Below are 26,540 nucleotides of genomic sequence, written 5' to 3'. Positions count from 1 at the left end.
CTCAGCCCTTATCTCTCCCTTGCCAGCCTCATCCTGGAAACTTCCTTCCCACTCAAGGATGGCCTTGAGTTCTTGGAATCAGCATCATCAGAGCTCCATGCTCATAAATCTTCTGTGATCAGTCACACATCGGGGGTCCCATTGCTACTCCAGCTTTACAGCCCACCCTGGTGATCAGCCTCAGAGCAGGCTCCTACCGCTAATAGTCCCTCCAGCTCTTGCTGGCTTTAGCCCAGAAGCACCCAACGCCCTGCTTTGATATGCTTCCACTGACATGGCTGACTTAAACCTTCTGGAACTTTCTTAAAATTGAAATGAGATCACGCAATCACAATAAGCCAGTCACAAGCTTAAACTTCATGCTCAGCTTTTCTTGAAAGCTGCTATAGGAAAACTCTTGTGTGGTTCTCTATCTAGACTGCATTGTGCCAGGGCATAATCTAGTGTGATCTGTTCCCATGTGTACCCTAAGTAGCATTATGCACGCTCACTCTATGGGAAGCAAAAGACATTCGGTTGTCAATCAAGGTTAAACGAATCAACCTGCTAACCTTTAACCTCAGATGCCAGGAGACTTAGAGCTGGTTAATATATTGCTTTCCCCTTTAAGCCTATTTGCTTGTTAGTGATTCTATTTTGTAACATAGTTATCTTTGTAAAACTACTCAAGCAAAAGGTTACTAAGTAACGAGTGCTAGGATCACCAAGCCATGACACAGCGCTGCTTCTAGCAGCAGTCACAATGCCCATCCAGCTCTGCCCTGGGCTCCTGGCATCTGACTAGAAATTCATGGCACTTACTTGTGTGGCCTGGCTGCCCAGGGGGGCCAGGAGGGCCGGGAGGCCCTGGGGCTCCATCTCTTCCACTTGGTCCTGGTAATGACACGCCTGGAAATCCCTGGTCACCTTTTTCTCCCCTTTCACCGGGGAAGCCTGGAGCACCAGCCTGGCCTGGAGTAGGGAAGCCTGCAACCAGCATAGGAGCTCATGTCAATATCCCGAAGGCAGTGAGTGGAACAGCTGTGCAGGAAATCTACACTCTATCCAGGGTAAACTGCTAGGATCCTCCGTGAGGGCGAGCTCTAGATCGGCACAAGCTGACCAGCAAGTCCGGAGGCTTCCAGCCTAGCAAGGCTCCAAGACAAAGTGATAGGTCTGAAAATGCAGAGTCCACTTCCATCACTCTGTATGCTAAGGTGCTAAGGAGTCACTGAGGTGACGTGATATAGCCCAGAAGGTTGATGGTGAGGACCCCAAGCAGTGCAGCTTGAGGAACCACACACAACCAGGTCTGCTGTCTTGGGAAGAAACAGCCATATGGGGATCCCAGGAAAGACAGGAGGACTCTAAAAGTCTCAGAGCAAGTATAAATCAGACTGGTGGAGGAAGACAAAGGGATGTCATGCCATCCACCTATCTTGGCGAGAGCCACAGCTCAACAGCTGGAAGAACTCTGGCAGAGCCAAGACTTGTGCAAGGGCAAGATGCACACCCAGAGGACCAGCCCAGTGGGCAAGTCAGTGTCCCCTGGGAAACAAGGATCCACTGTCTGCACATTTGCCTACACATGGGAAAATGGCATGCTAACTTGTACCTATAAAGTATACAGCGGGCACACATCAGGGTACACTGAGTTCTGATTAACTAGAAAGACAGGTAGAAACCTACAGCCTGTCTTATGAACACACCCAGTGTGTGTGTGTGACAAACACATGGGACTAGAAACCACACAGACCATGCAACATTCTACAAGAAATAAGGACTCTCACCTGGAGGGCCTGGTTGGCCTGGTGTTCCAGGGAAACCTTGAAAGGGGAGGAGAGAATTGGACAAAGTGAGGTGAGGTCACTCATGTTTGGACACTTTCTGTTTCTGCCACAGTCTTCCCAGAGCTATTTGAAGGCACCCACAGTCCAGGTTGGGGAGACAGAAGTGGAGCCCACAATTTCCCTGCAGAGTCACCATCCTCAGGAAGCTAGAGAGGATAGGGGCTCCTGGGCACCTTACAACAGTGAGGTTGGGAGCTAGAAAGAACAACTTGACTGCCATTCAGGCTTCCAAAAAGAAAGAAGGAAAGATGGGAGGAACAAAGGGAAGGAGAGGGAGCCAAGGCGGAGGAAAACAAGCAAGCTGCAGCCTACCTTTAGGGCCAGGCTCTCCTCTCAACCCTGGTGCTCCTGGGTAGCCTCGATCTCCTTTCTCTCCCAAAGGCCTGGTGCCTATCACCTGCATTAAAGCACAGGTTAGGCTGGTACGGGAGTAGCTGATAGTACACATCATGTATGTTGCATTGCCTCAAGGAATATGGCTACAAAGGTGTGTAGGGATCAGGAGAAGGCCTGGAGAGCCACAGAATGAATGCCAAGTACTAAGAACCATTCAGTGTAGAACTGCCAGGCAGTTCGGCCTCATTTATATGATTTCCCTAGCAGCAGCAATGGTCTCACTCAGTCAATTAAAGCCTAGTAATCTACAATGTGCAGATGCATCCAAGCCAGAGGGTGCCTGGCTTGCTTTACAGGGTAACAGAGGAATGCCCTGCCGATGTGCAGGGCAAGAACACACACTCCTTTTATTGGAGGATATTTTATGTGTCTTCTTTCTCTAAAAGCCAAAAGGGCACTTCCTGAAAAATCACTGGGACAAAGACCAGGAAGGAGGTACTGCCAACCTCACAGACAGAAACCTGGCTCACCGTGATCCCGAATGACCACAGTGTAAGGAAAACCGCACAGCCAAGCCCCAACACGCTTTCTTTAGGATATCCTCTGTAGCAATAATGAGGGGATGCTGCTGTTTTAAATGCCATTAAGTAGCTTTGATTAGGCCATTCTACGACATGGACATATGTAGAAAATCACTGTACATTCCAAGTATATGTAAATTTTATTTGTCAATTTAAAAAATAATAAAATTAAAACTAACTAAGAGTGTAACCGGTGGGACTGAGAGGAGATGAGAATCCGCCTGCCCTGGGGTGAGACATGGAAGAGAGGAGAGTTTCAGGTATGCTGGGCACATCAAGGCATAGCCTCTAAAACAATCACTCTGCACCCCCCCCAAGCTATCACCCACACAGTGAGTGGCACATACCCACACCCATGTCACCCAGAGCAAACAGGAGAGGAGTGCCCGCTGTTCCAAAACCAATTTGGAACAGAAGAACTGAGACAATAGCAGGTCCAAGTGCTCATGAACAAGGCGTGAATGCTACTTGAACAAGAAATGTCGTTCTGCTAGAACAGTCAGACAGGCTATGGCTGATATGCTCCTCTTACTAAATTTCCCCTGATGGACAATTAAAAAATAAAATAAAATCCAGGTTTCAAAATAGGTTGCTGAGTTATCCGTGTGCAAAGATTTTTGTTTCCAGAAGTTTGAGGATATGTAAAAACACTAAAGGTCTGATTGTTAAAATCAGAGCAAGTTGTGACTTGCTTCATATGGCAGGCACCCACTTGACGAGAGCACCACCCAAGGGGCAGCTGCAGAGTGTCCCCTGGAACCCGGGCCCATCTCAACCATGTTCATTACTTACAGTTCCGGGGGGACCTGGAAGTCCAGCTTCACCCTTCTCTCCCTGCAAGGGATGTGAACAGTTATTTGTTGTAGATGACCATGCAGAAAACTAGCCAGAAATTTTCTGGTAAAATAGAAATTGGTTCTACACAATCCCCCAGTCATTATATTCCCCCAACCTCTCCCTCTGGGACTGGCTTTGTTACTCTGTGATCATCATAAAAAAAATAGAGACCCAGTTCATCTGTATCCCATGAAAGTAGCATGGAAATAAAAATGTCTACACAGCCTAAACAGAAGTCTGAAGAGACAATCGTTTGCCCTGTTGGCCTTCTCGAGGGATGTTAGAGAGCCTTGTAGAAGCAGAGTGCTCTTCTCTAAACTGCTAGGAAGCAGAGTTTCTAGCTCTGACTCCTTAAGGCATCTCCCTGGGATTTTTATGTCTGGATTTACACCAAAACCCTCAATATGAACTCCAGTGTTAGCTTCAAACAACCTTAAAATGATCTAGAGCCCAGTCAGCAGAAAGCGTGGATGTTAAAAATGTCTCCATACAACTAATTTATGGATGTCTGCACAGATCAGATTCTCCTTGTTTTATTTACAAATCATTATTAATCTTAAAAAGCAGGATGTGGTTCCATGGGTAAAAGTGCTTCACACCAAGCCCCAGGTCCTGAATTCGCCCTGGGAGACCCACATGATGGAAGGAGAGAAGGGACTCTCACCAGCTGGCCTCAGACCTCCACATGCGGCACGTGTGTGCCTACACACAGCCAACCAATCAATCAATGAAGAAAAACAATAAGGCAAGATGTGTCCTTCACTCCTGTTTTGTCAAAGCCACATGCGTGCATTTACAGAGAGGAACAGCAGGAGGCAGAAAATTTGGCCATTCTTTCCTTTCTTACATTTCTGCATTTTCTCTTAATTTATAATCGGTGACAAATTAATCTGTACAAAAAATACGACAGATGCTTGACCGAGTGTCATGTGATTGTCTTCTTTCAAATAACTCATCAATGACTGTGGAAAAGTCAACAAACTGTTGAGTCCACACAGAGGAGAAATATTATCCCCTTGGGTTCAGAGTTATTTAGTCTAGAAAATAGATGAGCAAGCCCCTAAGATGAACAACCCATTAAAGGTAAAAACTCAAAACATCACCACGCACCTGCGGGCCCTGCCGGCCTGGGAGACCTGGGTACCCGGAATCGCCAGGAAAGCCCTAAAAGCAAGGAAGATACAGGATGGTCACGGAGGGGACAGCGGCCCTTGTCCACTCAGAAACCGCAGCGGAAGAGACTTACCGGGCTCCCCTTTTCTCCTTTTTCACCGTCTTTCCCAGGTTTTCCCTGTACAATAAAGAGGCAGACATGAGTGTTTCACACCACAGCTCTGTTTGTGTCTGTCTCTCCCTGGTGTGAAGAACAAGAAAGGCAGAGAAGAAGGCCACTAGAGTTGCTAGGTCACTGGGGAGGAAGATGGCCCAGTTTCTGAAGAACAGAGTCCACAGGGCTACAGAAGTCAATGTCTTAGGTACCAAGGGATTATTTTGTCATTGGCAGTGAGCACCGAGGCTGATAGGTAAGGCCTCGTCTTTCTACTCTGGACTTTGGGGAATCACCAGATATTCCCAACAACTGGCAGCGAGGCAGATATCCCACTGCTGCTGTCCAGACAGGGAGAAGCACGTGAGCCTATTGGGGTCCCAGCCACAAACAAGCCTGACATGGGAGGAGGTAGGGGTTCAAGTCTGGTGTCAGACAGAGCAACAAAAACAGCTAAACACCCGCTCTGACCACACAAGAAAATAAATGTCCTAGGAGACAGCACAAGGGATTGCTTTTCCAAGAGTTCCTCCCTAGCAGGCTCAGTGGAGTCCAAGGAAGAAATTAGAAAATGCTACAGATGCATCCATCCTTCCGTTCATTTCTGTGAGTGTGGGGATCAGAGGGGAATGTTTCACAGTGAGAAGAGGATAGCTCTAGGAAGCACTTACCCGAGGCCCTTGCTTGCCAGGTTCACCTTTCTCTCCATACCCTGGTGCTCCCTTAAAAGACAAGAGGAGAAGGAGTTAGACTCATTGATATATGCAAATACAGCATAAAGCCAGCGTGTGTCAGGACATGCTGGCTTTGGTAGGAAATAACAGTACAATAACATGTCATCCTTCACATAAAAATAATAAAGGTAAAGAGGACCCGAGTGCTTACCGGGAATCCGGGTTCACCTTTCTGACCCTAAAAGAATTGAGGGGTTGGAGAGAGACACATCAGTACCATCTAATGGCTACATCATCCACCCAATGGCTACATCAACCATCCAATGGCTACATCACCCACCTAATGGCTACATCACCCACCGAATGGCTACATCACCCACCTAATGGCTACATCACCCACCCAATGGCTACATCACCCACCTAATGGCTACATCACCCACCTAATGGCTACATCATCCACCCAATGGCTACATCACCCACCTAATGGCTACATTGCCCACCTAATGGCCACAACACCCTTTGTTGCTTTTGGTTTTCTTTCTCTTTCCTTTCTTTCTTTTCTTTTCTCTCCTCTCCTCTCCTCTCCTTTCCTTTTCTGAGATGGAATCTTGTTTCTGAAACTCTGGTATGTAACCCAGAACTTGTGGCAATCCTCCTGCTTCAGCACTCAGCATGGCGTGTCAAGATTACAAGGGTACACTTACATGCCTGGATTAGTTTTTCAGATGTTTCTTGAACATCTTTTACTTTAATCCAGGCTGCAAAGATGTCTCAGCCATTAAGAGCACATAGTGCTCTTACAAAAGACCTGAGTTTAGTTCTAGCACCACACTGGGCTGCTCACAGCTACCATAACTCTAGCTCTGGGAGGGGCAATGCTTATGGCCTCTTTTATCACCTGTACACACATGCGCAAACTTATGTAGACACACATCAATGCACATAATTGCAAAAAAAAAAAAAAAAAAAGACACTTTTGTCACTCATATTACAACAGATGCAACCATAACTCCAATAGTCCCTTCCCAGTATGGTTTGGGCTACAGTCTAAGACGGCCTTAGTGAAAGAATGGGCCATGGCCTCCTTTGACCCATAAGCTGGACCCCTCTTACCCATACAGCTTCTACTGAGTGCCAGGCTAATTTAAGAAGCCCTTTCTTAGGTGAATCAGGACGGAATAGTCACATCCCAAGCCAACCTAGAGCAGCCATTACTGCTCTCAAAGGACATCTATAAACCCACTTCCCAAGGCAAGAGTGATTATGGCTAGAGAATCCGAGTTTCAGTCCAGCTTCTCTTTGTCCCTCTGATTTTGTCCAAACTTAGAAAGCAGACATCCACCAAAGAGAGCCCCGACTTACCTTTTCTCCTGTTGGGGCAAAGTCTCCTTTTTCCTTAACTTGTGCCTGTCCAGGAACTCCCGGGGGACCACTGACCCCTTGCTCTCCCTGTCATGTAAAATGTGGAGGTTAGTTAGGTGTGAAAAATAGAACAAAACCGAGGTAGGATAGGACAGCCGGAAGTTAAATGATAGGACATGATTGTCCCACAGCAAAAGCCTTGGCTTCTGCAGACAAATGGGCCAGGGGATGTCTACAACCAGAGAAGTGGGCTTCCCAGGCTTAGAAGCCTGCACAGCTGCAGGACCCACCTGTGCATGCACCTGCACACAGCTACACCACTGTGCTAATGAGAACACGCACCAGCTGATAGGAGCTTTGGCAGGAAAGGGGATATTTTAGGCGAGCCAAAAAAAAAAAAAAAAAAAAAATCAGAGAATCACCAGGCTTCTCTTACTCAAACAGCCTAACAGCTGGGCACATTTGGAATTAAAGGGAAAGGCAGCCAAACATGTGTGAGTGCCAAAGAGTAAAAAGCAGAGCCCAGGCTCTGTCCAGCCCCACCATATCTGGTAGCAGCTGCTCACACCAACTTGCACACCCCTAAGCAGGCAGCAGTTGTGACAATGCCCCTTTGTCTTATCTTACCCAGGGATGCTACTAGCCTTCTTGCCAAGCAAAAGATGTTTGTCCAGTCTTCACCACCCTACATCTGCCTCTGCCAAGGCACACATCCTTGGTGCTTTCTGGTCCCCAAGAAAGAACCAATCGCACCCTACATCATACTTCCTCGAAATGACTGCCACCATGGTTGGGTTTAACAGAGGGCAACTAGGAGGCCAATCTAAATTTCACTCTTTTGAAACAAATTTGCAATCTGCTGGATGCGTTGCTTGAGCTCTGTGTGCAGATAAGGGAACTGATGGCCTCATGTCACTGGAGCACACGATTAGCCTCACTTTTTGTGGAATAAACTCTAATCCTAGCGGTTCAGCTGCAGGCAGAGGAAGCACGTTGGCTTCTCACTCACCTTGTCACCTTTTGGTCCTTGGAAGCTGGAGCCCATCTGCCCCTGTTGGTTACAAATCACACTTTGTTATTCAGGCTCACCTTGGCCTCATCCTAAAGCCCCGCTCAGAGGAGGCAAGAGGTTTGCCGTCAAGCAACAGTTTCATCCTGCATCATGGGCTTTTGCCAGAAAAGCCCTGCTGGATGCAATGACTGTTCAAAGATGTTTTTTGTTTGAAAATATTATAATAAAGAATTCCTAATGTAAGGGTTTTAAACTCTGGGTTCAGAAAAGTACACAGGGAATGATCAAGGAATCCAAAGTAATAACTAAGGCATGAGTAGATGAGAGTGGAGGGTCTCAAAGATGATGATGGTGGTGGTGGTGGTGATGGTGGTGGTGGTGACATCACCATCACCATGATAGCAATGAGAATGACAGTAGGTGGTTGGTAGACAATAGAAAAATGACTGACAGATGGCAATCAATAGAGAGAGACAGTACATAGATACTTAGTACTAACAGATAGTATCATATCTGGGTAAGGATGAGGCTCAGAAGGTATTATGGAATCTCACCACAGTCCTATAATAAGACTGAGAGCAATCAACGAAAAAAATATCTTTACCTTTTCTCCAGGAGGTCCAGGAGGGCCTGGAGGACCCTGTAAGAGAGAGCATTTTAATTAAATAGTATTCAAAACCAGCCAGCTGTGATCTGGAAGATCATCCCTACACACACACACACACACACACACACACACACACACGGTCTTCTGTGGGCACTATGGAGAGGTGACGGCATCACCAGGGTGCCTAACCATTGGTGAGTTCTTGCAGTAGGGAAGGGGGAGGGTTTGGAGGATGAGTCACTAGGGTTGTTGAAGGAGGCATTTTGTTCCCCCACCCCCGCCAGTTCTCTGTATGTCTCAACTATACCTCATGCTCCCCACCACGGTGTTCTACCTTCTCACAGGCTCAGAAACCACAGAACCTGGGTCATGCGATCAACCCCCTGAAACTGTGAGCCAAGATGAATCTTTCCTCCTTGTGAACTGTATCCTTTCAGAATTGTGTCCTAGCAAAGTCTGACACACACACAGTCCTCTGCACTCTGTTGTTGGCAGGATGATGTGTGTGACACACACCTTTCAAGCTTTGAGAATAGCCCGTTATGAGTCAGGATAATTATGAGGAAGGCAGAAGTCCCTCAAAGGCTGCAGCCTGTCCTTGGGTACCAGTAGCCTGGGGGCACCAGCCTAGGCTCCAAACTGGAGTTGCCCACATGAGAACAGCACTGTCCATTTTTGACACAAGTCCACTTCGGACCTCAGGGGGAAAAAGGTGACTTTTCTAGAGAATAGATTGTGCTGACACCAAACAAACAAACAAACAAAAAAGATAACCCCACATTTGCAAGAAAAATTTAGAATCCCATAATCACTTTTTCAAAAAAGAAAAGCCAGCCATTCTGGAATATAAAAACAAGCTCACTGATCCATAGGAAGGCAAGTGGATCCTGTTTACACATGCAGAGAAAAACAATATAAAAAAGAAAACAAAATGATTGAATTGAAGGTATAAGCCCGAGGCTCTCTGAGAGGATGCTCAGGCAGGCTGTGTGCAGGCCACGAACTCCGTCACCTCTGCCCATTCCTTGCACTCTTGATTCTTAGTAGATAAGTCTTTTAATGCTAACTTTTCAGTGTTGTCAAAATGAGGGAGTGCGGAGAAGTCTCTCTCCTTCTGCAAAGAATGTCAGCCTTACAGAGGCCAAGGGTGGGGCTTCTTCCCGAGCACCACCTCCAGGTGCTCAATCCCTCTCAGAGTCTTCCCAGGCCTGTGCCTGGCTCCTAGCTGACCTGACCTAATCCTGATGCACCTCTGCCTCTACAGCACCTCTCCTCTGCACAAAGGGCAGAGCCCCTGCTGGTGACCTTCAGTCCCACTTCCTCAGTGGCTTGACACATGGGTATCTAGTAGCCCTGGCACACAGACAGGTGATCTGTCCCAGGATGTCTGGAGGGTGCACCGTATAAAGCATCCTTTTTCCCCACAGCTCTGGGAGTTGGGGGCTGGAGGTGTCAGCCACAAGGGGGAGAGTCTCGGTCGGCTTCAATGTGTTCCACATCTCTCCATGGGGCTATCCTCAAAACTCACCGGTGGTCCAGTAAATCCCGGAGGACCCACAGGTCCCTGCAGTCCTGGCAACCCTGGTGAGCCCTGCGATTGGATGAGAAGAGAAAGGATTACCATACTGCAGGCCACCAGGGAGTGACTCAAAGACAGAAGCCACATGGCTTACCGGCATCCCGGGGATACCAGGAAATCCTCTCTCCCCTTTCAGCAGTGTTCCAGGAACGTGGCCGAGAATTTCACCAGGATCTCCCTAGGGGGCACAAAAAGGAGAGAAAGATGCAAAATATTGATAGACATGTAGAAAAAATGGGAACCCACTCAATACTGGAATGGGACTGGCCCCAGGCTGGGACTTAGAATGGAAAGTTGGGGGATGGGAGAGGGACACAGGATAACTTTGGATGTTGCCCCTCAAGCACCATCTAGTTTGGGTTTTGTTTGTTTAGTTGGTTGGTTGGTTTTTAGTTTTTCTTATTTCTTCCACTGGCCCAGAGCTCACCCCAGTGTTCTATGCCAGAGTCACATTCTCAATTCCTCACATGGCTCATGGCATGGTGAGAGATACACACACAAGGCTCTGAACCCTAAGCCGTGTGATTTAAATGGGACAGAGTTTAGGACATTTGTTTCGTTTTTTTTTTTTTTTTTTTTTTTTTTCAATTGATTTCTTATGAGGAACCCAGAGGATTAAAACAAAATTAAATTAAACATACCTTCATTCCTGGTAACCCTGGTGGTCCCTAGAAGAAAAATTTAGCTGTAAGTTTTGCTTCTCCGAAAATATTAGCAGTAGTAAAGTATGAGTCCCCAAACGATGAGTGGGAGGATAGCCAGAGAAAATACGATTTAAATAATCTTGTACTCACAGGATTCCCGCTGAATCCAGGCAAGCCAGGAGGACCGAGCGGCCCTCTCTCTCCCTGGGAAAGATGGGAAATGTCACACACAAATGCACCCCAACACTTCACAGCAGACATCACTGTCCCACCCGTCAGAGAGACTGCAGTGGTGGCAGCAAGCATGGTCTGTCACAAGTGAGACCCTGAGTGCCACTTCACAGAGGGAGCACCACACTCCCCACCAAGGTTCACAGAAAGGACTCAGAGCAGCAGATTCTATTTGGATACAGTAATTAGTCCCAGGTTAAAAAGAAAATCTTTAAAAGAACAATTTTAGGCTAAAGTATACTAGTAGAAAGGAACTATTATCTTTCCCGCACATTTAATGTGAAAAACTGCATCCGCCTCTTCCCCTACCCACCCCTACCCCCGTCAAAGAAAGCAAGCTTCCAGATAAAGAACTTCCCAGTGACTGGTCATGTGTGACGTTAGAAGCACATGCCCAAGGGAGGGGAGGGTCTAAGTTTACCTTTGTACCGTTGCATCCTGGGATACCTGGGGGACCTGGAGGGCCATCTTGGCCAGGAATGCCCTGCAACCAAGCAAATGAAGAAGTCAGCGAGATAGGAACTCACCAGGTGGTAAGACATTTCATGAAATTGATGCGTGCATTTTGTATACATACAGGAAGTCCGGGATTCCCAGGGTAGCCAGCTGCTCCAGGGGGTCCCTGCAAAGACAGAACAAAAGCCTTTCAGCCAGCTACAGGAAACCTCATGTCTCTCTTCATCCTCCCAGTTCAAGCTTAGAACATGAGCGCTGAGCAGAGAGCATTCTGGGAAAGAAGCACTGAGACTCAGCTTAAGATTCAGGCTTAAATTTGTTTGTTTGTTGTTGTTGTTGTTGTTGTTGTTATTGTTGTTGTCAAAAGCTCACTGTTTCTTGCTTCCAAAATTAAAGCTGTGAATGCCCCGAAATACCATTGCCCCCATTAAATCTCTTGTGGGATCTGAGTTAAAAATTAATGTTCCGTTCACATTAAAATTATTAACACTTATGAAGAAGTGTTTGTAGAATACACCCAAATGTATTTGTGGTAAGAGACTCTTCCTTCCAATTCCTAAACAGTCAGGTATGGTCAACTATATCCAGAGAGTGATGATCACATTTCTCTTTCTGCCCCGTGAGCCCTTGTGGAATGCCAGGGAGTCTCCGCTGACACCAGTGCCCCACCTGCTACGTAACCATGGCCCAACACTTCATGACACTGCTTCTGTACTTGATGAAACTCAGAGAGCATCATCTTGGGGCTTTCTGGAAAGGATGAAGCAGAGAGAGTAAAGAGAGCTTGGCTCTAACAATGTCTCCTCCCTGTCAATGATGCTCTCTCTTCCTCTAGTGACTTGGATTAGCTACCCCCTCTCCCAAATTTAAATGTCTCTAAGGGACCCTTCAAGAAGTAAACGGGAGCAAGCAAACTCATACAGCAAGAGTTCTGCTTGCATGCAGCACCAGCCCACGGGAAAGAGGGGTGATGGCCCACGACACTGCAGAGAGGCAGGAGGGAAGGCATAGAGGAACCATAGAAAGGCAGTCCTGAGGTGGAGGCTGCACCCCACTCATGACGCCTCGGTCCTCTGTCAGGGTCACCAAACTCTCTACTTACCCTCGTCCCTTTTGTGCCAGGAAGTCCAGGTTCTCCAGCATCACCCTACAGCAGAACAGAAATGCCATGAGGAGGGCTCAGGTCACTGTCACAAGACGGGCGCCATCTGCCATTCACCCTCCCCCCATTCCAGTCAAGCTTACCTTTTGTCCTGGTGGTCCATGTGGCCCCTCAGGTCCTTGCATCCCAGGAAATCCAATGACACCTTGTAACCCTGGCAAGCCTCTTTCTCCCTGTGGGGCAACACACAGGTCAGACAGAGTAAGAAAAAGGATCAGCTGAGATGGACAATTTGAGGTGTTAACTTGACCACATAGAGTCCAGAACTCTGGTGAAGCATGACTCCTGGCTGTGCCTGCAAGGTGCTATGCTAAGAACAGCATCTCCATTAGTGGGCAGACTGAGGGAGACCTGCCTTTGAGTGTCATAGGCCGGAGCATCAGACAGCAGAGGTGTGAACCATAACAAAGCAGAGGGCAATTCTTGATCCTTACACCACAAGTTCAGATCTCCAGTCTTCAGACACACAGATTTTGCCAGCAGCCCCAGGTTCTCAGGCCTCCAGCCTTAAATTTGTTAAGTCACCAGCTTTCAGGAGTCATGTGGTACAACTCCTCAGCCTCCCAATCATAGGAGCCAATTTTATGAACAAATCTTTTCTCACCTACCTACCAATCCATCCATCCACCCATCTATCCATCTATCCATGTACCCACCCACCCATACATCAGTCCACATATCCACCACCCACCTATCCACACATCTACTTACCTACTTGTCTATATACCCACCCACTCACCCACCTGTCATACATCCACCCACCTGTCCACAAACCCACCTGTCCACACATCCACCCACCTATCTCCCTTCTATATCCATCTACCCACATACCCATCTACTCATCCATCTACACATACATCCAACATGCCAACCACCATCCCATGCATGCACTCATTTATCCATTCATCCATCCATCTACCTACCCACCCACCCACCCATCTGCTCATTCTATTGGCTGTTCTGCCAAAGGAAATGGACTAAAGCATAAACCTTTCTAAGTCCTTCCCAGCACCAGCACCGTAAGAGTATACAATGAGTGTATGAGAATAAAGGATGAAGCCTTCTCCAGATGTTCCATGTTAGATTTCTAATATTTATCACCTGACAGAATGGCTTGTATATACTAGGAGCTGTATAATATGTAAAGTCTATAAAATAAAAAAAAATACTTGAGTTTTATTCATTGAGTTGGCTATAATCTCACCCAGCCACTGGTACCTTTTTGCTCCCAACAGATGACATTCTGAGCAGCCCATCCGTGTCTCTCTTTTTAGACCCTTGCAGGTACTGATAAGCAGAGACACAGCTCTGATCTCAGCACACAAATGATCAATAGCATGACGGTGGGCTTAGATCGGTCTCCTTTTCAACAGTAATTTTTTTTTCCAACGAAAAGATGAAAGTTTACTGGTGGCCTCTGCCCCAGATCAGAAAGGAAATAAGAAACATGATTTTTAAACTAAGAATCATTCGTGGTGTAAATGTTTGACAAGGGCTGTAATACACTGGGAAAGAACAAAGAACAGAGAAAGTTGAGAGACAGAGAAAAAATGTGCTGCTCTGGACCTTAGGCTGACCTTCCAAAGATGAATGCAAAATAAATATGGGCAGAGACAAAAGGAGTCAGACTACTATGCATTGAGGGCTGGAGAAAGACTGGGAAGCAGGGGCTGGGTGTCACAGGAAGGAAAAAAACCGGTAAGGTGGGAACACACAGGAAGGAGACACCAACCTTTGAACCTAGAGAGATTGTGTACCCTGTAGCAGCAAAAGGGAGCTAAGGGTCCGATAGAGGGATGTTTTAGAGACTGGCATATTTAGATTACCAATACAAAAATCAACCCATAAACACATTTTATCTTTACTATGTAGGTAACCTGCTAAAGCTGATGCCAAAGCATGAGAGACTCTAGAGTGGGCCGGCAGGGTTGCTTAAGACTCAAGGGTTTTCTCTAAGCTTCATTAGTGCAAAGTCAAAGGAAAATGACCTGGTTAGGACCCTATTTGCCACTCCCCACCCCGTCAAGTAGCACTTCACAAAGGTCTCCACCATCACGTGATCAAAGGAGACAAGGGAGCAAGTTCAAAGACCCGCTTCCCTCCAAACTGTTCAGCTGCTTCAGGGTCTCGCCTCTGGGTCTTTATAAAGACAAAAGGAGAGGGGACATAGTAAATTCCTCCACCTTGGGCCAGCAGCAATGAAACCAACTGGAAGGAGCAGATTCAAGCACACACATATGGATATGGGATCCTCCTCCCAGACGCCCAGTGAGCGCCGAGGAAGGAAATCCCTGCCAAGACTTGTCCAAAGGCACAGTGAAGCATACATTCACTCTTAGCCTGTCATGGTGGTGGAACCGAGGAGCTGTGCGAACTGCTAGCAGCAAAAGTGCTGTCTCGAAGGGTTTTCAGATGTAGAAAAAGACAACTCAAAAGAGACTATGACCGAACTCTGAACAGATGGCCCCCAAAATAATTAAAATAAAATAAAATAAGAATTGAATTGCAAATTCTCAAATAACCCAACCTGAGCTGGGAAGGACTCGAAAATGGAACGTTGGCAGAGAACTTTCTAGTGTGTCTGCGGGGTATTTTTAGTCCTTAATTGATATTGGCTGTATCTCAGAAGACCAGCAGAGATAAGGTTTTTTTATTTCCCATTTTAATCATGGAATGAACTCGGCAGGGAAGGGAGCCAGATGACCTGATTCCTACCAGATTTCCACTGACTCAGCTCTGAACCAGAATTAGAAATGAAGTCAGCCCACCCCAGGTCCCTTCTTTATCTGGGTCACTAGAGCAAGCTGGTTCCCAGTAGCATATTAAACGAATCCACAGCATGATGTCAGCCAGTGAATCGGACCCTCTTATGTTCATGTTGTCCAGAAAGTTCAACACCCATCCTGAGCTGACTGGTCACATGTCACTGGTGACCCCTCACACTCCTGGGAACAGAAAGGAAGAAATCTGAATTCCCAGACCAGCCTTTACCACAAGAGCACATTCTTCCCCAAATGTCAGTGGAGGGCTTAAGCAACCACATCTCCCAAGAGTTTTGCAATTAAGGGAACTGATTGCAAATCCCTAACTGAGGGAAGTGAAGCCTCCTTTCACAAGCCTTTTGCTAGTCCTCATTTTTTAATGTTCTCATTTTTTTTCTAATAAAGACTGCACGTTCATAATTGGATACCCAGTGCCCTCTCTAATATTACCATGAGAACAGGAGCAGAATAGAGAGAAGGGACAAGCGCTCACACAACTATACAACAAGCTAGCACATGGCGCACACTGCGCTGGAACCAAGTGGCTCCATCCTGCTTCTCACAGTTTTCTGCCAGGGAAGAGAGAAGAGCAGCGAGCCGGACATGTCAGAGCCAGGAGTTTCCACACCAGATGCTGCAGCTGCAGTGGGCACCATTCCAGCTGTGACCACCCTTAAGCTCAAGGCCAAGCGTAGAGTGGGGGCGGAAGACCACCTTGTCACCCAGTTCCCACAGTGTGCTACAAGCACCAAGGACAGGGTGGTCACAACTGACCACCACAACCATGGCTTTTCACCACAACAGTGAGCCAGCAACGCTGAAGGCAAGGATCTGAGGTTCAGCTCAGTAACAGACCATTTCCCTAGCTTGTGGATCCCTGCATTCTGATCCCAGCAACAGAGGAAGGGATGGAGAGCCAGAAAGAGAAGCTTGTAAAATATTACCCAAAAAAATTTCATGCAACCACACTTTGTGGCTTCATTTTTATAACAAATTAATTATGTCAGTCATAGAGAGAGGAGTCTGTAGGTTTTCAGCACTGAAAAGGTAGATGACTGAAGAGACAGAGACGTTGGCCATCCTGATCTGACCTGACTATCACACCAAATGCAGATGTCAAATTATCCCACTTTGCCTAAAAAGTATGTGCCAATATTATGCATCAATAATAATAATAATAATTAAAAAGCTCATCTTCTCTAGCCCCTAAAGTCATTTTAACTATAAATGCACCTCTAAAATTCAATCTGTATCTATATATAAAAAAAAGACTATACAACAAGGAACACCATTACGGCTATGTTCCCCAGTAAAACTTGGAACTTGAAGAGAGGAACAAAATGCCATTGTTTATGAAGATGAAGGGAGCCATTCCAAATTAGGCTTGAAATAGAGTTTCATGCTGGAGGAACTTAAAATGTTTGCTTACCATATTATCTACAGCAAGCACATAAAGATCCCGTAAAATGTGGAAAGAAAGGGTCCCTTTGTAATACCCAATCATGTCCCTGCCTCTTCCAACACTGCAAAAAGAGCTTAAGATTCAGCTCCCTCGAGTCTCAGCCAGAAAGTCAAATAGGAAGCAACTAGAACATGTGAGGTTGAAATAGTAGGGAATTTCTAAATTCAAGGAACAATTACCAAGTACAAAAACTAAAGGGAACATAAAATGTACCTAAAATAAGTTATCATCAAAAACTCCTATTATCAAAAGCAATCATGATGGCCAGGGGTGGTGACTCTAATCCTAGCACTTAGGAAGCTGAAGCAGGAGGATGGATGCCAGTTTGAGGGTAGCCTGGGCTATGTAGTGAGTTTATTCTGAATGATGAATTAAAATTCTGTCTCTACAGTATTTATCTAGGGAGCTGTAGATATGGTTCAGTGGTTAAGAGCAAATGGCTGCTCTTGCAGAGATACAGGTTTGGTTCGTGGCAGCTCACAACCAGCTGTAACTTGAGTTTGAGGAGATTAGATGCTCTGTTCTGGCTTCTGTGGATGTTAGTGTACATACATGCATGCAGGCAAAACATACTTCTATACAAAATAGAATTGAAAGTATATCCTTTTAAATTTTAGCATGTATTATATTATGCTAAAATTTAGCATAAAATTTTAAATAGAGCCAGGCGTGGTGGCGCACGCCTTTAATCCCAGCACTTGGGAGGCAGAGGCAGGTGGATTTCTGAGTTCGAGGCCAGACTGGTCTACAGAGTGAGTTCCAGGACAGTCAGGGCTATACAGAGAAACCCAATCTCGAAAAACAAAACAAAACAAACAAAAAAAAATTTAAATAGATGAGGTGTGGCTGTTTTGAGGGTCAGCATGGAACCCTTGTCTCAGTGAAGCTTTCACTGTTCGTTTTGTTTTGTTTTGTTTTGTTTTGTTTACATCTTAACCAATAGAATCATGGATCTTCAAGGGAACCACAGCACATGCAATGTTTGCTCACACCTGAAACAAAACCTGGGTAAGAGGATCTCCGTGTGTGTTTTCACGGAAAATAGAAGGAATCCAATGGCCAACACAAATTAAAGCTTGGGATGCACCCTCTACACCTTCTTCGAAGAAGTTATTCAGCTAGTGTTTGGCACACATCAACACTAGAGACAGGATTCTGAGATAAACAACAGCACAACACACCCCACCCAAGGAACGGAAAATCCTGGGCAGAATACAACCCAGGTCCCTGGCACAAGCCCTTGAGGCCCCATTAGCACCTGGCTGATGCCTCTGTCCCAAGCTAAATAGCAACAGAAAAATCTCTGTCCTGGACGTGATCCTGAACCAGCTGTGTCCTGCTGTCATCTGGTTCCCTGAGATGTCACTTCCCAAGCAAGACTGAACATAACTGAGAGATAAAAGACATGAGTTTTGGTCCATAGCAACCAGGGCATGTGCTTACTGGGAAGCGATTTGGGATGCTGGGTCATGGTCAATGCGGGGGACCATGATCTACAGGGGACCATAGTCAATGGGGGAACCATGGCACTTAGCCAAAATTCCACAAGTTCAATCCCTTGAGCCTAGCCAGAGAGACATCCACAGGACCATATCCGGAATGTGATAGTGCTGGGAAAGTTGTGGGCAGGCTGCAATCTGTGTCACCAGGTCACGGAAAAGCTCCTGTGTCAGGGCCCCTCTGGGAGCTCCCTGCATGCCTTCTGCTTGACACTGTACTGATGCAGGGACAGGGGGCAGGACCCACACAGTGAGACAAGGGAAGGGCCTCTTGAGTCAGGGTAGCTCTTCAGTTCTGTTTCCCACCATGAATTGAATGTAGCACGGGAGAAGGTTCCACTGAACTGCAGTTAAGTGCCAGCTCACACCTCACACATTGCTACAAAGTTAACTGTGGGGCTCAGAGCAGCAAAAGGTAGAGAGGAGACATAGTAAATAGTCGTGATGACGGAACAGCTACAAAAAAATTGCAGAAATTTTCTAGGATATAAAAACCCAATTTTCCTCCTCATCATTTGAGAAAAAAATGCAAAATACTTTCTGAAGAGCTAACACTCACTCAATACAAGAATAACTAAGTGCGGTAAATAACCTCTTATCGCAGCCGACCCGAGACTTTCCCATGAAGCCTATCCAACAGCAAATGTGACTTCACTGATGGAGGGGAAGCAGCAGAATGGAGCGCTGGCAAGTCACTGGCAGGAAAAGAAAACGATCTCCAAGTCCTCCTCCGAGGAGGAGAGGCAGACATCTCACACTAGTTGGAGGACAGTTCTCGGTGGTATCTTTCAGAGTTTCTGTTCTAAGTCACTCTCTGGAGCATGCAGGGTTTTATATTAGAAAGTAAGACCTATGCTGGCCTCCTGTCTCTATGCTCACCGAGAGTCTTGGGCACTTTCCTACCTGGCCATCTCACATCTCTTTGCTCAGCCTTGGCTTCTTTCTTCCCATTCCCTCTTGGCCCTCTGACCTAGGTAGCTTCAGGAAGCTCTACCTTCAGGAAAGTGCTATCCACTCCTTGGACACACAAGAGGACCCCAGCCAGATGTCTGCTCCCTGGAGAAGAATTGTAGACCCAGGAGATTTCGGGAACCTGTGGTCTCTCATGGGCAGCTGGTCCTCTGCAGCTCTTAGTCTGGCCACCAGGGGGAGAGCTTGGTCTACATGTGTTAGGCAGATCCTCTGGGCTGTTACTGTAGCAAGAGTGTATCAAACAGGTGTGATGGCAAGCCCTGAAATCCCTGTACTCAAAAGGCAGAGGCAGGAGGATGAGGAGTCCAAGGTCAACCTTGGCTACATGGGATCCCAGCTCACCTCGGTGTATATGCATGCCGTATGTGTGCGTGCCCATTCAAGTAGGCACAACAGAGAGAAATAAGCTTAACAGAGGTCTAAGAGATAGAATTGTCTAGAAAAAAAAGCTTTAATTGGAATGGAAAATTTATGAAATTAAGTATGAAATGGATAGCCTAAATATTGGGGCTATGAGGTGACCAAGACCTGACTGTAGAAACAATATGAACTGCGAATTCTTCTGGTTGTATTAGTGAATATTGGTTGTGCTGAATGACGACAGCCACTTCTCCCAGTCCCCACTCTTTCCTCCCCTTCTGCCTGCTGCTTGCATCGTGGGCATGTTCCAGTTTGAATTGCATATGGCCCAGAAAGAAATTAAATCCTGCAAACAGGCACAAAGAGGACAAGAGTGAGCTGTTGAGTCCACTGTGGGGGCTCACCACACTGCCAGCAAATGATACTCAAAGGTTTGCCTTTGGCTCCCTTCCCTGGGCTATAGAAAACCTATGCCTTAAGGTAATCTCATCCACTCTCCTGGCACTTGCCAACTGTAAAGTGTGGTGGTGGGGGGGGGGGGGGTGGTGGTGGTGGTGGTAGTGGGGATCATCCAAGCAATCTTCAGTAGCTTCCAGAGAGGTGGTGACATGAACCACAATGCTAACAGCTTATCAACGTGAGCACTCCTGAAGCTTAGAGCCATTAGTACGACCTCTACCTGCTCCTCCCCTACAGACTTAAACATACAAGCCAGGCATAGAGGTTCACAGCGAGCACCCAAGGCAAGAGAAATGCTATAAGTACAAGGCCAGCCAGAGTTACACAATGAGCCAACCTAGGATATGAACTGTTGGCAAAAAAATGAATTAATAATTGACCAAATAAATGAATATTCTTGTAAAACAGGAAAGCAATAGACCTACAAGGTGCTCAATGACAGGATGGGAACTTTCCTAGCTGTGGCCCTGGGGCATAGCAGCAAGCCAGGGCTGAATCAGGTAACTGGGGCCCACAGAAGTTAGGGGACTTATATGCACAGAACTAAACAAGACCCAGGGTTAACAATAAATCAGGGTTAAGCACCGCCAAATAAGTAGCAGTTGTGTTCTACTTGCTTTGCTTGTCCTGATTTGTAGACGCCATCCCAAGCTCTTCACCTAGCGGCACACAGCTCCCTGCTGGGCCTTCTGTGTGGGCAGGTAATAGCATCAGGTGCTACACCAAGTTCACACCACACAGGAAGTCACTCTGGGGACACCAAGCCACACAGCAAGGAAGCACCCACGGTGTAGACAGTGAAGTGGTGCTGCAAGGTACTGGCCTGCCACCATTCCGACACTCAGGTTAGTGTCCCTTTAGCCCTCAGTCCAGGGGACACTAAGGAATCCCATCTCTGTGACTTGACCTGTTGGTGTCTTTTGTTACTAATTCCACTAGGATCCTTTTTTTTTTTTTAAATGAAGGCTGTCCTTGAAGGATGAGGTAGACTTGAGAGGAATGCAGGACGTGCTCCTGACCTGGGTAACACGTGATGATGGTCTCGAGGGCTGCAAAGATCTGCCATGATGTCACACCGTGCTGGCAATGCCTCTTTTTCCAAGTTCCAAGAAAAAGATCAAAATTCTATGCTCTGTCTTGATGGGGAGTTTGGGGAGGGGCTGAGAGTTCAGAACATAGATAATGGATAATAAGATTTCACAGGGATTGGCTCTTTTTTGAGCTCAGAAAGAAAAAAATAAATCATTTGCCCATAAAGATAAGTTTTCTTATTGTCTTCATTATCTCTGAATCAACAGCTTAAAGACCTCTTCTCTCCATTAGTGGAAAGTTTGGAAAGTACCCTCTGTTCCTAAGCAACCCTTGGAGGGTGAAGATGCTGTTAACTTGAGAGTGTACGTGGGTGTGACGGGACCTTAAACAAAACCAGGACAGATAAATGTCAGGAAATGCCACAGTCTGGCCATGGACTATTTTTTTTTTTTTGTCTGTGGTAACAAAAATATGAACAATACAAATGAAGTACTCAGACAAGCCAGGCTTGGTCCACGCACCCCGTAACCCTAGCACTCAGAATCTGGGGAAGAGAATCCGGAGTTCAAGGATACAGGAAACAGTCTCAAAAAGGGGGCGGGGAGGGGCTGAGGTGGGAGGGGAAGGTAAGAGAAGATCCTGAGTGTAAAACCTATAACTAATAATATAAGCACATAAGACAGTCTTCAAAGTTAAATATGAGGGACTTTCCAAGGTACCCTCAAAACTAAATTAGGACATATAAAATGTTTACTAGAAAAAAAATGAGAAAATAAATAAAGCAAAAGATGCAGATTAAGAGCCTAGCTTTTCAAGCCTGGCTGACAAGGACAGGTCTGTGGTCCGGTGAGTAGGCCTGGGAAGTCTGACTTAGTTTTCTCTCATTTCTTGCTCTAATGGAGAATGAACTTCAACAGGAGTCAGAAGAGCCTGGTCTTGGCTCCGATACCAACTGTTTGGATTCTCCAAAAGTCCGTTTCCCAGTGAGTAAACAGGCAGCATGGTCCGAGGGTCAACTCTGATCAAGAATCGGTTACTTCCTGTGTGCCGGGCCACCACACACCAATGCATCCTCTAACGAGGTCTCGGGACTCGGGTTGCAGCCCACATGTATCTGGTGGCACACACGGTTGGTGCCCATCCTTAACCCCCCTTCCTCACCAAGCCACCAGGCAAGTATCAGCCCTGGGCCCATCTCCCCCTGGGAGCCAGCGTAGTTTCAAACCCCACTAGCCACATAAAGGGCTTCTCCAAATGGCAAAAGAAAAATGAGACCCTGTCCATTAACACAGGGTCCCCTTGGCCGAGCTTGGGAATTCACAGAGACCAACCTCGTGACCGTGGGAAGCCACTGTCTAATAGACTCTAGCCAGTACATACAGGGATTTTAGCCTGTTTTCACTAAACATCACAGCTCCTTCAAAGTACAACCACCCAAACAAAGAAACAAAACAAGGAGCTGAACTTCTGTATTATTTTGCTTGGGGTCAAAAAAAAAAAAATCTTGATTTAAATGTAAGTGCAGAGGAAGATGACCAGACACTGTAGAATACAGTCCATGAGGAAAGGCCTCAGAGTCTGAACGGTTTTCCTCAGCTGGCCATTTCAATGCAGCTCAGACTGGACACACATGGTTTTAGAAGCTCAAGTGAGACATGCTTAAAGCCAGGCTGCGATCCAATCATTTAAACCATCATCATAATAAGAACTTAGATTTACTCTTTATGCCATTTTTACTAGGGCCTATCTCATAGAGGTCTGTAAAGTCATACTAAATTTATAGTATCGTTTCCTGCTTTTATGTCCTTAATTGCCTAATACTGATAGATTAGAATGTTAAGTTCCTTGGCTCAGAACCAAGACGCGGGAAACAAATTTCATTAACGTTTGCTAATTATGAGGCTGTAACTTTCCCACGAAACTAAGTATAGATGGTACAGTATATAAAACCACAACATTCTCCCATGTAATTTGCTATTTTAACAATAACAACAACAGCAAAAGATTAGAGAGCAGATGACCAAGCCCAGCTGTGTGAGACGGGGCAGGGAGGGATGGAAGCTGGCACAGAGCACTGAGGCTTGCCAGCACACTGCCCACTCGAAGGCGCCAAGGTCAGAACGAGATGATGTAGCCGAGAAGATTCATAGGCCACGCACCTAAATGACTCCCCGTGTCTCCCAGGTATACAGTTGTTCACCCTGTGGCAATCCTGAGCTCACACATAGAAGTCCAAACCAACAGAGGCCTGTCCATCCTGCACAGAGTCCTCAGAGACCCCCACAGCTACACCTGGGCATAGAGAAACAACAAGCTCACCCACCCTGTCCTTGAATGGCTACTACATAAATTATGTGATTAAGCGCCTCGCTATGATAACTTCAGGAGCAAAATGCTGGACAGAGTACAGATTGTTTTGAGCCTGTGCACATATGTCATTGTGCAAACAAATGCCCTTAGACAGCCCAATTTAACCTGCACTAGGTGCTCATGTTGCTTGAAGCAATGGACAATATGCATAAGGTTCGAAATATGAGCTGTCTAGAAGTCTAGACCATGTCTAGGCATCAGCTGGGCTGTCTGTCTATCTCTATCTCTATCTACCTATCTGCCAGTCTTGTCTGTCTGTCTGCCAGTCTGCCTGTCTGTCTCTATCTCTATCTATTTACCTATCTGCCAATCTATCTATCTCTATCTCTACCTATTTATCTATCTCTATCTCTGTCTGTCTCCCCCCACCTTTTCTCTGTCTTTGCCATTGAGAGAGTCCTGCCCTAGAGAAGGTGTGTGTACAGTTCCAGGCTGGGATAAGCAAACAAAAGATACACACTGGTCTGAAGACATGCACCCACAAATTCCCGGGTCACTAGGCAAGGGAAATGGCCGTGCCCGGCCCCATGCTCATGAGCTCAAACCCCTTTCTCTTTAGCTCCTAATCCTTATCTAAGAAACTTCTGACCACTGCCTCTTGATAAGGGACAACAATCAGAGAAGCCATTGGAGGAAGTCAGGCTAGATTTAAATAGTTCCTTCGACTCATAGCAGCCACTTCCCATGTCCAAGGAAAAATATTTGGGAGATAAAACATGGGAGACCTAAGTAGATTAGGAGATAGAAAGCAGGGCAGCCCTCCTGTCGGGCACCCCAGGAGACAAAGGGGGGATAGCCCAGGGCATCAGCATCTCAGACATTTCACTTCAGAGCTTGCAAGAGGAGTGAGTGATGGAGGTCCTCTGCTAAATTCTGCTGAATCACAGGGCCCTTTTCCCAGAACACAGTCACTGGAAAAGCATTTGACCCTGAGGAAACGTCTACTTATAAAGTCACCATCATGGCTGACCTCAAATCAGTTCAGCATCCTGCAAGCCACCACATTCCAGCTCTGGCTGATAAGACATAGACAGGCCTGTGGGGAAGTCTTCAGCACTGCTGGAAGACACAAAGTCAGATGTCTTTCCCCGTGAGCATCACCAGGAAGGAATGTGTTAGACAGAGAGGACCATAGCCACAGCTGCATGGACAGCTGCCCTGCTCTGTCCACCTTAGGGGACAGGTGCAGTAAAGACAGACATGTCCTCCCCCACCCCCCAGGTGACCCGCACATCTGAAGGCAGGATTCATGAGTTGAGTTCTAGTCCCCAGGTGGTGGTGTGAAAAGGGGTGGGGGGGGGGGACTTTGGAAGTTGATGAGGTCAAGAAAAAAATCAACAGGACCTAGGGAGCTCTTGGTCTCTCCCACCCTGAGGACACCATGGAACACCTGTCTGTGAAGAAGTGGGCCATTATCAGACAAGGAATCCATGACCTCAGACTTCCTGCCTCCAGAGTTACATTTTTAAGTCTCTTAGTCTGGGGTGTGTGTTACAACAATGTCTTAAACAGACTAAGACAAAGAAAATCATCCTGATGCTCTATGTAAACTATCAGGGTCCCTGATCCCCTTGTCTGACATTCACATCCCGACCTCACAGGTCGGGAGCTCACCCTAGATCCTGTAAACCTGTGTTGTGAGCAGACAAAGGGGAAGAGAATTCGGGGGAAAGACTAGTAACTCATGGGGGAATGTGAGAGAATTACATAAAGAATGGTAAAGAGATGGTCTGGGGCCCAGAAAACAAGTCTGAAAAAATTCTCCTTGGATCAACATCATCTCAGGCCCAGCTGCTATCCTCAGGTCTTGGAAACAGGGGGGGAGGGGGGAGCTGTGTGTGTGAGGGGGTATGTTGCTCCTCAATAGAGACAGTCAACTGAAAACCCATAAAAAAGAAAAATGTTACTTTATTACTTTAACCTCAATCATAAGTTACAATGTTATGACCAGCTGGAAGTCCGCTCAACTGTATATTCTTCTGCCCTGAGAGGCAAGACACCCAATTAACTGCCCCTTGTTATCTCTGGAAGAAGTGAGTGACCCCTTTCTAAGGCAGGATGCGAAGGCCAGGAAGAGGGAGGCCTGAAGGAGGGTGCCCTGCAGATCCAGGCTAAGGGGACACAGCCTACACCAGTCTGTTCCTAACACTGTGTGTGGTCTAGGAATAGACTGAGTGGCCCTCCCCACCAAGGACCGCTGAGCAAGACACCAACCCCCTGGGGCTCCAAACCCTTATCAGCAGGAGGCAGAGCAGAGAGAAATGCCTGAGTCACCCATAGGGATGAATCATGATTGTTTATTAGATTCCTCAAGACAGCAGGAAAGGCTCTGGAGAAAATACCCTGGCATTCTGAGTAAGAGCACAGCCCAGGGAGAAGTCTTCAGGGCTCTTCTTTCCAGCCGTAAAAATGAGCACCTCTTTAGAGCACAGCATGGCGGGACAAGATTTTCTTGCTTTCAAACAAGCTCCCATCATGGAAATGTACCCTTGTTCATTGAGGGTAAACTTGGGGTACAGTATGGAAGTAAAGTTCAGATTCTGCTCCAGTGCAGTCGAGCACACCGCTATTTTAAGGGTCTTGCCTCTGCCCTCCTCAGCGCGAGCAGAGTGCCCAGCTTGCTGCATTGCTGCTCCTCCCACTGTGGTTATGTGGTAAGGGCTGCCTGCCTGAGTAACCTCTACCAAAGCCTTCCAGTGCCTCGGGAGCACAGAAAGCCCACACAGGAGAGAGGGACAGAGCTCTGAAGTGCTTAGAAACCTAGCTCAGGGCCTTTCCTGTGGCAGTGCGATTCCTTTGTAAAGCTTCCAGAGGAAACCTTTTCCAAACCAATCCTGGAGCTGGGTAATTTAGACCCTGGAATTCGTATCACCTCAAGAGCCATGAACCTCTCACCCAGAGTCACAAGCTGACTTCTCGATGTGAAAACCTTCAGCAGGACACTGGGCAAGCCTTTGTGATCCCGGGAAACACGTGAGAAAGTCCCAGCTAGCAGCCATTTCTGAAAGTATCCTTTCTCTAGTAACAGATGGGTCTATCATCAGGAC

General features: G+C 46.7%; 1 protein-coding gene across 1 annotated transcript in view; it reads right to left on the bottom strand.

Annotated features, from left to right (window-relative positions):
• Col4a1 (collagen type IV alpha 1 chain) overlaps positions 1-26,540 on the bottom strand; it is a 115,094-nt gene that overhangs the window by 36,811 nt on the left and 51,743 nt on the right. The window contains exons 3-21 of the mRNA XM_021169414.3: positions 12,661-12,750; positions 12,518-12,562; positions 11,537-11,581; positions 11,381-11,443; positions 10,879-10,932; positions 10,726-10,752; positions 10,179-10,262; positions 10,034-10,096; positions 8,503-8,538; positions 7,896-7,937; positions 6,887-6,973; positions 5,736-5,762; positions 5,522-5,572; positions 4,830-4,874; positions 4,694-4,747; positions 3,539-3,580; positions 2,142-2,226; positions 1,770-1,805; positions 802-966 (exon numbers count right to left, since the gene is read on the bottom strand). Coding sequence (XP_021025073.1) covers positions 802-966; positions 1,770-1,805; positions 2,142-2,226; positions 3,539-3,580; positions 4,694-4,747; positions 4,830-4,874; positions 5,522-5,572; positions 5,736-5,762; positions 6,887-6,973; positions 7,896-7,937; positions 8,503-8,538; positions 10,034-10,096; positions 10,179-10,262; positions 10,726-10,752; positions 10,879-10,932; positions 11,381-11,443; positions 11,537-11,581; positions 12,518-12,562; positions 12,661-12,750 — 1,141 coding nt within the window. The remainder of the gene's footprint in view (positions 1-801; positions 967-1,769; positions 1,806-2,141; positions 2,227-3,538; positions 3,581-4,693; positions 4,748-4,829; positions 4,875-5,521; positions 5,573-5,735; positions 5,763-6,886; positions 6,974-7,895; positions 7,938-8,502; positions 8,539-10,033; positions 10,097-10,178; positions 10,263-10,725; positions 10,753-10,878; positions 10,933-11,380; positions 11,444-11,536; positions 11,582-12,517; positions 12,563-12,660; positions 12,751-26,540) is intronic.

The sequence above is a fragment of the Mus caroli genome, unplaced genomic scaffold (genome assembly GCF_978045245.1).
Source record: "Mus caroli unplaced genomic scaffold, Mus_caroli_1 scaffold_10, whole genome shotgun sequence".
Classification (NCBI taxonomy): domain Eukaryota; kingdom Metazoa; phylum Chordata; class Mammalia; order Rodentia; family Muridae; genus Mus; species Mus caroli.
Note: the sequence above shows the minus strand (reverse complement) of the source record. Positions and strands in the feature narration are given on the sequence as shown.